General features: G+C 40.7%; 1 protein-coding gene across 4 annotated transcripts in view; it reads left to right on the top strand.

Moving 5' to 3' along the window:
* The first annotated feature begins 259 nt into the window (after positions 1-259).
* LOC122557123 (cysteinyl leukotriene receptor 1-like) overlaps positions 260-12,408 on the top strand; it is a 33,290-nt gene continuing 21,141 nt past the window's right edge. Inside the window, exons 1-2 of one of the 4 annotated variants that reach the window (XM_087992167.1) lie at positions 879-935; positions 9,886-9,975. Coding sequence is in view for 1 of the 4 variants with exons in the window: in XM_087992166.1 (XP_087848292.1) it covers positions 336-357 (22 nt within the window). In the remaining 3 variants the exon portion in view is untranslated. Of the gene's footprint in view, positions 358-804; positions 936-9,885; positions 9,976-12,408 lie in introns of those variants that run through there. The other 3 variants (XM_087992166.1, XM_043704463.2, XM_043704462.2) reach the window with 3 other exon arrangements.

The raw sequence follows: 12,408 nt of genomic DNA, 5'->3' as shown, positions 1-12,408 counted from the left end.
TTCTATCTATTGCCTTGCAAGAAACTCTTGAAGATAAAAGCAGAGTCCTGGATGCCGGAAACCTGAAACAAACACAGGAAGTGCTGGAGAAATTCAACAGCATCTGGAGAGAGGGCGAAATAGTTAATGTTTCGAATTCGAAGGGGGGCGGTGCTCGGAAAGTTAGTGCTTCCAAATAAACCTGTTAGACTGTAACCTGGTGATGTGTGGTTTTTAACTTTGTCCACCCCAGTCCAACACCCGGCACCCCCACCTAATCGACTGGAAATGTTTTGTTTCCCTCTCGCTTGGCTCTGCCTTTCTCCAGCACTCTCTCTGTCGCTGTTGTTAAGAATATGACTGAATCCCGGAGATTAGGTAAGTAAATCTTCCAAAGATGTATCAGCTGAAAGAAAGGGGAACCGCTCTGGTCTTACAGAAATGCTTGTCCCATCTACCAAAGTGATGCTCGTTTATTTCCCAGTGCAGACAGAAACCTCAAGTCACCATGATGCCCCGAGTTAGCAAATGCGTGCCCTGTCTGCACTTTCTTGTGGTCGCTGGGTTGGGAGATTGTGTCCTTGTGCTGGAATGAGTGAGAGTGACCGCTTGTGTGTGTGCGCGGGAGGCTGCCTCTTGTTCTTCGATCGCCTTTTGTAGGCGTGCCTGTGATCTGAAGGCACTGGCATTTCGCCAATCCCTGGCCGCAGTTACACAAACACACACACATACAAAAGGGGGACGGCTCTCCGCGTTGCAATCTTCCCTGGCAATAACTTGCAAGCCGCAGACAGCTTAGGAGGCGCAGAGTGGAAGGGACGGTTCGGTTGGTGCAGAGCTGTCTTACACATTACACACATCAGAAAGGGGGAGAAGGTGGGGAAACTCATCAGCTGTGTCTCAACTGGAACTGCACCCGATCATGGTGAGAAGGAACCTAGCCGACTGAGATATAGGTAAGCCATTGAAGAGAAAGAGCATTCACACTCTTAAAGGTAGCATTGGAATTTGTTCCACCTCTGTAACAGAAACCGATAAATCGGCAGCATTCTCATTTACAACCTTTAATTGGCGATGTTTAGTCACAGGCATCAGACATTAATCTCCAGTTTGTTCATTGCTGGCAAAATTTACTCACAAGAATCACGTTTACTTTTGTAGGTGAAATATGATCCACCCCAGGAGGTTGAAATTTTTAACTTAACTGGGAGGGTATTAAATATCACTGCCTTTTCATGCGTTGTGCACAGTTTGAGTGTGAGAGGTGAATATGGTAGTTCTGGGGAACTGCGGTGCACACTGCCTTCTGTATTATATGATGTGGAGGTGCCAGTGTTGGACTGGGGTGGTACAAAGTTAAAAGTTACACAACATCAGATTATAGTCCAACAGGTTTATTTGGAAATACCTGACGAAAGCTTGGTATTTCCAAATAAACCTGTTGGACAATAACCTGGCGTTGTGCGATTTTTAATTCTGTATCATATATTCTGTACAATACACTCACGGACAATCAGACCCGTGACCCATTTTGCAGGAAATCCTTGCAGAGCCGTCGAGTTCCAAGTGAAAGTCGGAAATCTCCGCTCGGGAAGAGCAGAGAACGCTAAGTATGGGTCAGGTCAACTGGACACCTCCCAGACAACCAGAGGTTGAAAAACAAAACATTCGTTCCCACTTGTTTCCGTAGGACATCGTTGTGCCAATGTTGTAGTCTTTTTACACAGAAGGGGAAAAGGGTGGGGGGCGTTTGAAAAGTACTGCAGAACTAATAGATGTAGTGCATAGTCAATTGGTACAGAACCATTAATAAGATGGTAATTGTTTACCTCTATTTGAGTTTTTATATTTTGGAAATCTCCTTCTTTACAAATTGCTTTTGCCCTTGATATTTTTTTCTTTTTCTTATTTTTGACTGGCTAGTCGAGTCTCCTGAAACCAACTGGTAGAGGGACTTCTAGCTTTTCTATTCAGCTAAGCAGGGACCATGTGAAAATAAAAGTTAATTCCTGTGCTCGGTGGAGCACGGAGTGGGGCACACCATGTACCCATAACACAACGTTGTCAAGGAGAAAAGATATGACTGGTTCAGTTATGATTTGGAGGCGCCGGTGTTGGACTGGGGGTGTGCAAAGTTAAAAATCACACCACACCAGGTTATAGTCCAGCAGGTTCAATTGGAAGCACTAGCTTTCGGAGCGCCGCTCCTTCATCAGGTGGTTGTGATTCAATTATAGTTAGCTTTACTTCAACCTATCCAGGTCAATTTTACAATTTGCCAAAAACAGAAACAAGATGCAGCTGGCCCAAGATATTCAACGAAATCTCAACGAGGGAGTGAGAAAAAAGTTGAACCGACTGGCAGTTTTGTTTTCCCGTTGACTCACTGTTCATTAAAGTGTTGCACGTCGAAATGGCCCAACCCTGGGGCACCCTACTGGAATTCATTCACGTTTAAAATACCTTCACAGAACTGACTTTGTTTTTTGAAAATATCGAAAGCCAGGAATATGAAGTTGTTTTAGTTAACTGGAAATTCCATAACTGATTAGGTAATTAGTGTCTTCAAGCTCTCTTTTAAAATGGAATTATTCGATTTAAACCTCTCCTGAGTCCACAGTTTAGAAATTAATGTTATATTTGATGCTGCTCAACCTCCTGCTGGATGTAGCAGAGCTAACAACTTGCTTAAAATACAGAAAATGATTAACAATATTGCCCACTCTGGGAGAACCTTTTTCAGTCTGACGGCAGCCAACGTAATAGGAGAGTTGAGGTTACATATTACAGCAGTATTACTGCTCCCCGATGCATGATGTTTTCAACGGTGAACTCGGTTCCTACATTTTGCCCCTTTTCTTAGTCGCGCCCAACTTTAGCTCCTTCCGTCCTTTTAATTTCAGTTTCATCCATTAGAGTTACATCTATTTTATTTGTGCTTTGTCCTCAGGTTTGGTCATGCTCAACATTCATTTATTTACACTAAGTCCCATTAAGCCATCACCCCTGTGCTTGATGACCTAATTGTCCTGGCCGTTTCACAACTTCTTGATTTTAAAATTCTCATCATTGTTTTCAAGTTCCCCGTAGCCTCACCCTTCCTCTTTCTGCAACTTCCTCTCGTCCTCTGACCCTCCAAGATGTACATATTCCTTCAATTTTGGAATAAAGACAGAAATTGAAGGAGAAATGCAACAGCAATAGTGGAAAGGAAGCAGAGTTAACGTTTTGGGTCCAATGACCCTTCTGCAGAACTATTAGTGAAAAGGTGGTTGTACAGGCTGCAGAGGAGGGGTTGGGGCTGGCTGGCAGGGTAAAGGAGTAAGAAAATAGGCAGAAATGGAGCCCAGACAGGCAGGGCATGATGGTTAGGATGGATCGTGATGAGCCAGGGAGAAATAAAATTTGATAATGGATACCATTATTGTGTGGAAATTGGTTGGCTTGCTGAAATCAGCCCATGTGGTCAGAGGGCTGGGAGTGGTGGGTTTGGAGTAAGGATTTGGAGAAGTTGCACAGATTCTAAAATGATTGAACGTGATATTGAGTCCGGAAGGCGGCCTCAGTGGAAAATGAGGTGTTGTTCTCCCAGCTTGCACTCAGCTTTCCTGGAGCACTTGCAGCAAGCCTGAGACTGAGATGTTGGCCAGGGAACACCGTGGTGTGTTGAAGTGGCGGGCAACTGGAAGCCCAGGGTCATTTTTGCAAGCAGAATGTAACTGTGCTGCCACGTGGTCACCCAGCCTGTGTTTCACCGCCCAAACATGGAGGAGACCACACTGTGAGCAGCGAAAACAGCAGACAAGATTGAGTGAGGTGCAGGTAACTCGCTGCTTCACCTGGAAGATATGTCAGGGGCTTGGGAAGGTGAGGAGGGAACAAGTAAATGGGCAAGTGTTAGACTTTCTGTGATTGCATGGGAAGGTGAGGTGAGGCTGTGGGGGAGGGATTTTGGGAATGGAGAAGGAGTTGATTAGGGTATCCAGAGGAAACAGTCCTTGCAGAATGCTGACAAAGGAGGGGAAGGGAATATGTGTCAGGTGGACCAATTTTGGTCTCTGAAACATTCCTGATTTTAATCACACCAGCATTTGTGGCTATTCCTTCAGCTCCTCAGATTCTAATTCTAGAATTCCCTCCATGTGTTCCTTTAAAAAAAAACCCATTCAAACCTTAACATTTGGCTAAGATTATTTCTCATTTGTCTTAATATCTCCTTATATGACTTGATATCAAATCTTGTTCTATAACTCTGCGAATATTTTACTGTCTTCAAGGCACTTTATAAATACAAGTTGTTATAAACATCTGTTCAGTTTCTGTCTAAGGCTTGTTCTGCAAACAACTTAGATTAGGTACTTAGTAATACTAATGAGACCTGTATTGATTCTTTAGATTTACTGTCACCTGTCATTACATTACATTGTAATCCTGCACAGTTAAATTTCATTTCAACCATGCCTTAATCACGTCATGAGTTTGTTTCTTTGTATCAAATTTCATTTTCTGCTCAGGTGTGATACCATTTCTAACACTCTGTTTGAAGCTGTTTCAAATGTTTCTGACTCTACCTTGGAGTTTCTGTTGTCAGAGTTTTGGACTTACATTCTCGATAATTTTTTTTAAAAATCCATTTTCTTCCTGCTCAGAGCTTTTTCTCCCGCCTCCTAGGTTACTGACTTCCACGAGTGATATGTTTATCTGGTTTCTGCACATGTCCAATGGTCTTTGTACAAATTGTTCACAAACCTGTGAAAGCAAATCATAAATTTCTGCTTTGTATATTCCAACTTTCACAACAAGGCTCTGGCATCTTGTTCTTGGCTGTCGTTAATCTTTCATAAGCATCACCTCCTCCTACGAGTCAACCCACCATCAGGAAACAGCCTGTCAGTGGGAGTGGTGATTACAAACCCCTCCCTTTGCTGCTGTTATCACCTTAACCTCATCTCATGCAAGTCCATCTTCTGCATCATGATTGATGAGAAATTGCCCTTGACACCCAGAAGAATATAATGTGATTCCTGGCAATATAGATGCCCCATAGGAAACCCAAACCTGATGCAACACAGGAATTCTGAGGAAAAGGGAGAGTGGCATCCTTACAGTAGAAAGTGATCTGGAGTTAGCAGTAGAGGAGCTAATCATCTTGCAATATTCATGTCTTTGAAAGAAAAGGAATAAAATATATCTGCCTCCCCCACTCAGACTCATTTTCCTTTGTGGTGTAAGTTTTGCCTAACATTGGCTATGGTTCTGGTTGAAATAAAGCAGTGCCGTCTAAGTAACTTATTCAAGCTAACTCTGCTGGTTAGACATGGAAGAGGGAAAGGGCAGGTAATTGGTATTTATTTAGACTGCTGCAAAATTAAGTTGATACGGACACCGTGGGTCAACTGACTACATTATGCACTTAGATTTATGCAGTTAAGTGACTTGGCATGAGTTGCTATAAGTGAGTTATGTAAAAATAGACATCCAAGCCTACCCAATGAAAAGAAAACGGACAGTAAATTATATGAAAAGATTCTTGTCATTCAGTTGCATTAATTTCTATTCATACCATTATTGTACAGAATATAATATTGAACGGCCCAGCATTTGCTACAGCATATTTTGCCTTAATTTTAATTTATTTTGGACTAAGCATTATTGTTGAAAATAATACACTTAACAGAAATGTTGGACTTGAAGATCAGATCCTCAGGCTGTGCCAAATGTCTCATCAACAAATGAAATCGCTTTCCCGTTATGGAGACAAACAAAACAGGCTAGTTTCCCACAGCAGAGTACTACCAAGAATGACTGAACACTTTCACTCATTAATCTGTTTTTGATTGAGGATAGTGGTTGACCTAGGAATCTCTCTATCCTTTTACACACACCTTTAGAGACTGAAGACCTTAGACTTATTTAAGATCTTATCTAAAAGAGATTATTTCGACCAATACAGCACTCAAGTAATGACAGAAACCAGAATAGTGACGATGGCCTTTTCTTAAATTTGTTTCATTGACAGTGAAAAATTTACAAGCTGACAATTACACCTCAGCAAATCCCTATTGAAAACAATGTCTGTATAACACTGTATAATTAATACTGTATAATGAAAGCAAAGTGCTGTGGATGCTGGAGATCCAAAATATAAACAAAAACTCAGCAGGTCGGGCACCTACTGCAGACAGAGAAGTAGACAGTCAACTGTCTCTTCTTTGTGGAGAAAGTGAGGTCTGCAGATGCTGGAGATCAGAGCTGGAAATGTGTTGCTGGAAAAGCGCAGCAGGTCGGGCAGCATCCAGGGAACAGGTCTCTTCTTTGTAACAACTCTGTGGATGATTGCTTACAAAATCTAAACACCATTGCATCTTATGGAAGCGATCATGACTAAACTTGTGATAATGCGCTCTTGTAATATTGGCTAACTACATACTTTTGAAAGGTTACTGAAATTCTAAAGAAGACAGTTTCCTTTTCACACTTTGGTGTTAACTATTAAGCAAATAAAGCACATGACTCAGGAAATGAAAGGCACAATACACAAAAATTTACAGTAACTCATTTCTCATTTCTTCTCCATTGTTAGGATTTTAAGTACTTAAAATCTTGAAATTCTGGTGAGGGCTCTTGAAGGTTGAATACACAGTTCTTGTCAAAGATATTAAAAGTAATTTCTGTTAAGAATTGAAGAGTAGTTGGCAAAGAAAATGGTCATCTCCAGTATAAGGAACTACCACTTGTATGGTAAGTTGCTTTAAGTAGAGAGTAGAAAAGATAGAAAGTAGAAATACAAAAAGAGAAATCAAATCCAAGCATTAATTGAAATTACTTATCTTGGCAGTTTCAGATGAATTGTCAGTTGCAGAAATTTTTGAATCAATTTGTTCAAATGAGTTATGCCACACCTCTCGAACAGATGGGACTTGAGCCCACACCTCTTGGCTCTGAGGCAGGCACAGTACCATGTGCCACAAGATCCCTATTTGTCAATTGTCAGCTCACCTCAAGATGGGAAGGACAATCCTTCATTATTATCTGTTCATACCTCAACCTCCTCCTCTGCCACTTTGGAGGCTGAGGAGTGACCTTATAGAGGTTTATAAAATCATGAGGGGCATGGATAGGGTAAATAGACAAAGTCTTTTTCCTGGGGTAGGGGAGTCCAGAACTAGTGGGCATGGATTTAGGGTGAGAGGGTAAAGATATAAAAGAGACCTGAGGGACAACATTTTCACACGAGGGTGGTACGTATATGAAATGAGCTGCCAGAGGAAATGGTGGAGGCTGGTATAATTACAGCACTTAAAAGGCATCTGGATAGGTATATGAATAGGAAGAGTTTAGAGGGATATGGGCCAAGTGCAGGCATATGAGATGAGATTAGGTTGGGATATCTGGTCGGCATGAATGAGTTGGACTGAAGGGTCTCTTTCAATGCTATACATCTCGATGAGTACTGAAAACAATCAATTAAAAATCACAGAAACAGGGATCTAAGCACTTGTGGTCAGATGACTCACCATCACTGAATAGACATTTTTGCTTTCACCTATTAATAGATATGGGAGCAATCTGGCAGTTGTTGTTGTTGCCTTCAATCTTCCAAACAGCATTGCATTAAAGGGGGGAAGGGGGGGAGGGGAGTGGTTCCGCTTCTAACCTTGGTCATGTCTCGTACTCGGTTCTGCTTGACTCCACATGAACGACTACAAATGTCTCTGGTTTCAGCCTTGTGGAACAATCACAGTCAGAACAGAGGGAGGGGGGAGGCACAGAATGTAAAATTGTGAGGAAGAGGTAACATAATGACACAGAGTACCAAAGCCAATGTCTTATCCTGTGACAAATCATTGACAATCGAGTAAGAGTGTTGGAATCTTGAGTTGAAAGACATAAGTATAGGCCTCATTTTGTCTTGTTGGCTTGAGGGCAAACATTCAATGGAGATCAGTTTTGCTACAATTAGATGTAAATCAGAGGCCGAGTTAAATAGTTCACTTTCTCATATCAGACGCCTGAGATAGCTGTCAATGTAGGTCATCTGCCTTCTTTGAGAATAGTGCAATTATTGGAAGGAAATTGTTTCAAATGGTGAATGATTCTTTTAGTACATTAGATTATATCAAGTAAGCAACACTCTCTTGAGACACATTCAAAAGTTAGAAAATGTCATCGCTTTCTGCCACTGCACCCACATTCCTGTTGTCTAATTCGATATAATTGCAATTATTTTTACCAGTCATAACGACAGGAATTGAATTACGTTTGTGGTAAAAATTGGCAAATTTCAGATCATTTTGCTTATTTGAAAATTTTATGTTGACCAGTCCTTTTAGTAAACACTAAAAGTAGTAACTACTCTCATATTCACATCATGTTGCAAGCCCTAATACTTATGAAGAAGGTGAGACTTTTACATTTTGCCAGTTTAAATCTATCAGGGACTGTAATGGCTACTTTATTTCTCATCTGTCCATTTATGTCCAGTGATGTGTGTTGTGTGTGATCAAGACAGAATGGGCAGACTGCCATTGTCCATATGTTCATGTCCTTTTCTGATAGAGTTCTGGATTTGATTGCTTTCTTCACCAATGGGGTTCTGTTTGTACTCGAGCAAGGAGCATTCTAAATCTTTATTCTGATTGGGATAATAGTAAGTAATCCGTGCAGTCAGGATATGAGTTGTTAGCCAATTCTGTTGCGATCAGTATTCTTTTTTAATCACTGCCAAATAAGGCTCAGAAAGTTTAACATTGTGTTTGACTTTGAAGTTTCAGAATTGTACATAACCAAACTTCAGAACTATGAACACTCACTCTTACCAGTTAGTCAGTCTAAAAGTGAATTTCAATGCTCAGTGTGTAAAGGCCTCTACATTTTAAATAACAAGTTAAAAGTAGTGGAGTATTCATTCCAATGCAACGTCTGTTTAGTCAGATTGAAAAGCGATCTAGAAAGAATATCACAAATGAAGATTTAAGTAATTGCTGCACACTGAAGATTATCCACATAAATAATGCCTTTTTTAGTGTATAAGTAGAGATATGCTTCCAAGATCATTTCAAATGTTAACCTGCAAAAGCCACCATCCAGCAACGTTCATGAATTAGTGACTCTTCAGTGTTTTTCATAGTAAAAATTGATGTAAATGACCATGCTGGAAAGTTGCCTTTTTCATTTCTGAACAAGAGAAAGTGAACCCAGTTTGTTTTATTTCTGCATGGGTATTATCTGGCGGAAGGGACAGGATGCTTATGATAAAGTATTTTCAAACTTTTGATTACATGCAGTTACTTCCACAATCGTGTCAACCTGTGGTTGTATAAATTGATGCAGTTTACATGACTGAAATACAACAGTTTCCCAAATTTTTAAAATTATCTTTAATTCTCTAAAGTGAGTAAAATCAATGTGATTATTCACCAAATTCACCAAAAAAAACCGACACTGGGTCAAAATTGTGGAATTCCCTCCCTTAAGGCATTGTGGGACAACCCACAGCAGCTGGACTGCAGCGGTTCAAGAAAGCAGCTCATCACCACCTTTTCAAGGGCAACTAGGGACAGGCAATAAATGCTGGCCGAGCCAGTGACACCCACATCCCACAAGTGAATTAAAGAATTATCTTGCAATAGCTTGCATGTTTATTACTGCCATCTAGTGGCACCTTTTAACATTCACCAAAGCTTTGATAACCTCCAGATCCTTCCAGAGCAGCTCAGGGTCTCTAAGGTTTTCAGTTTTTGTTTTAGATGTCCAGTCTCTGCAGCTTTATGTTTGTATCTTTGAGCAGAGTTTAAGTATAGGTGATGAGGCAAAACTCAGCAGAACAATGGAAAGCAAAAATGTTTTTTGTGCAGAATAATAGTCTGAAGAATATCATAAAAAGAATTGATTTTTTTTCAGCAGATTAATCTTATAGTAAGAAAGGAAGCAGCAACCATCCATTCTGCCTGAAGGAGAGTTTGATTCTTTTAAGAAGCCTGACAGCATTGTATGGTACGTCAGTAGACAATCCTGGCAGCAGGCACCTAATTATAAGCCTCTCCTGACCTATGTGACATTCTGAGCACATCACATTTACTCGTCTGACTGCATGCCATTTCCTGTAGGTTAACGCCTTTTGGCAGAGGTACCACCAAGCAGCCAGTGAGCTGTAACACCAGGTTGGCACCAGTTGTGGCTTAGCAGTTAATACACTGAGCTCTCTCTCTAAATGTCAAGACTTCAAACTTATAAAAGCCAGAACCTGTCCACCATCTACAAGGCACAAATTGGGAATGTGATGGAAAATTCCCCACTTGCCTGGATAGGTGCAGCCCAAATAACACTCAAGAGACCAGCCAGGACAAAGCAGCTCATTTGATTGGCACTGCATCCCTAAGCAACTATTCCCTCCACCACTGACGCTCAGTACCAGCAGTGTGTACCATCTACAAGATGCACTGCAGAAATTTGCCATAGATTCTTAGACATTACCTTCCACCTAGAAGGATAAGGGCAGCAGATACATGGGAACACCACCTGCAAGTTCACCCTTCAAGCCACTCACCATCCTGACTTGGAAATATATTGCAATTCCTTCACTGTCACTGGGTCAAACTTCTGGAATTCCCTCCCCAAAAGTGTTGCAGATCTACCCACAGCACATAGTCTGCAACGGTTCAAGAAGGCAGCTCACCACCACCTTCTCAAGGACAACTGGGGTCAGGCAATAGATGTTAGCCAGCCAGCAATACCTGCATCCCATAAGAAAATGAACAAAAAGAGGCTGCTACTCCAGTGCAGGGTTGACACAATGTTGCGCTGTTGGAGGTGCCATATTTCAGATCAGACATCAAAAGAAGATTTATAGGACCCCACAACACTATTTTGGAGAGGAGCAGATAAGTTGTTCCTAATAGCCCTGGCAATACTTATCCTTGAGCCAACATTGTTTAAACAACTGGCCGTGATTATAGAACCCAAAATTACTTACTGTATGTGCTACAACAGTGACTGCATTTCAAAAGTGCCTCATTGATTGCAAATCACTTGAATGTTCCCATGAAAGGTGCTATAAAATTACAAGTTATGTTTGTTATCAATTCCCTGAAAGCCTCACAGAATAGAAAACGCTAATCTGTAAAGTAAAATTTCCAGCTGAAGCCTTGTAAAATGTCAATGAATTAACACTGGTAGTAATTTGTGATAAATTTGGTAATATCATAATTCAACCTTGCCACTATTCATTGGTAAAGGATTGCTTTTGTGATAAGTTATTGAATGTTTACATTTAATGACTGTTAATAACAAGAACTGGCTGCATGGCTAATAACGTAATTAATGACTTTTAATATTGGGGAGAGTAGGTTCAAGACTTATCAGTCATTTGAGGTTTAATGTAGAGGAATTTTGATGCTTCTCAAAATGGACATTTTGTTTACAATAAAGTGAAGAGAATAAGGGGCACACATAAGGAACAAATTATCTTGTCTTCATCAATCATAATCATAATTAGAGTCATATAGCATGTAAACAGACTCTTTGATTCATCCAGCTTATGCTGAAATTAATCCCAAATTAAACTCATTCAACGTATCTCCAAACCTTTCCCATTCATGTATCTATCCAAATGTCTTCTAAATGTAGTAATTGTGTCAACATCCACATCCATCTCTTTATGTAAAAAAGTGTCCCTCAAGTCTTTTTTAAATCTTTCTCCTCTCACCTTAAAAATGCACCACCTTGACTTGAAACCCCCTATCCTGGTGAAAGGACACCAGGACTTTTTGCACAGTTTTATCCTTTAAATGCGCCACTGAGAAGGTAAGTTATAGGAAGATAGGCCACAAAGTTGATCACACAAGTATTAGGATATTTCAAATACAAGGAGCATTTCAAATCTGCTTTAAGAAAACAGATGGCCTTTTACAGCGAAAGCAAAACCTTCCTTTTATCTTCTATTCACATTTTAATAAATGACAATATAGCATTTGTCTTCCTTAATCAATTACTGTTCCTGCATTCTAACTTTCTGTAATTTACATACTGGGACACCCAGATCCCTCTGCATCTCCATGTTCTGCAATCTCTTTTAAAAGAGAGAGTAGGAGTGCAAGGAGAGGCAAGGACTTGTGGAGAGCAGGGAGCGAAGAGAGTGCAGAGAGAGAAGGAACTTGGAGTGAGCATAGGGAGAACTGGAGCTGGGGGAGTGAAGGGAAAGCAGGAGCTCAGGTAGCATGAGGACAGCAAGAGCGGGGGAGGGCTTTGATCACATATAGAGTAGGCCATTTAGGACTGTGATGAAGTGAAATTTCTTCCCCCCCCAGACAGTAGCAGAGACATACAGCGTGGAAACGATGAGTCTGTGGATGAGGACAAAACATTGAATGTTTTCAAGAGGAAGTTTTATACAGTTCTTAGAGCTAAAAGGATCAAAATGTATGAGGA

The sequence above is a fragment of the Chiloscyllium plagiosum genome, unplaced genomic scaffold (genome assembly GCF_037043375.1).
Source record: "Chiloscyllium plagiosum isolate Xiang-an unplaced genomic scaffold, Cpla_swu_hap1 HiC_scaffold_11, whole genome shotgun sequence".
In the NCBI taxonomy this organism is placed as follows: domain Eukaryota; kingdom Metazoa; phylum Chordata; class Chondrichthyes; order Orectolobiformes; family Hemiscylliidae; genus Chiloscyllium; species Chiloscyllium plagiosum.
Note: the sequence above shows the minus strand (reverse complement) of the source record. Positions and strands in the feature narration are given on the sequence as shown.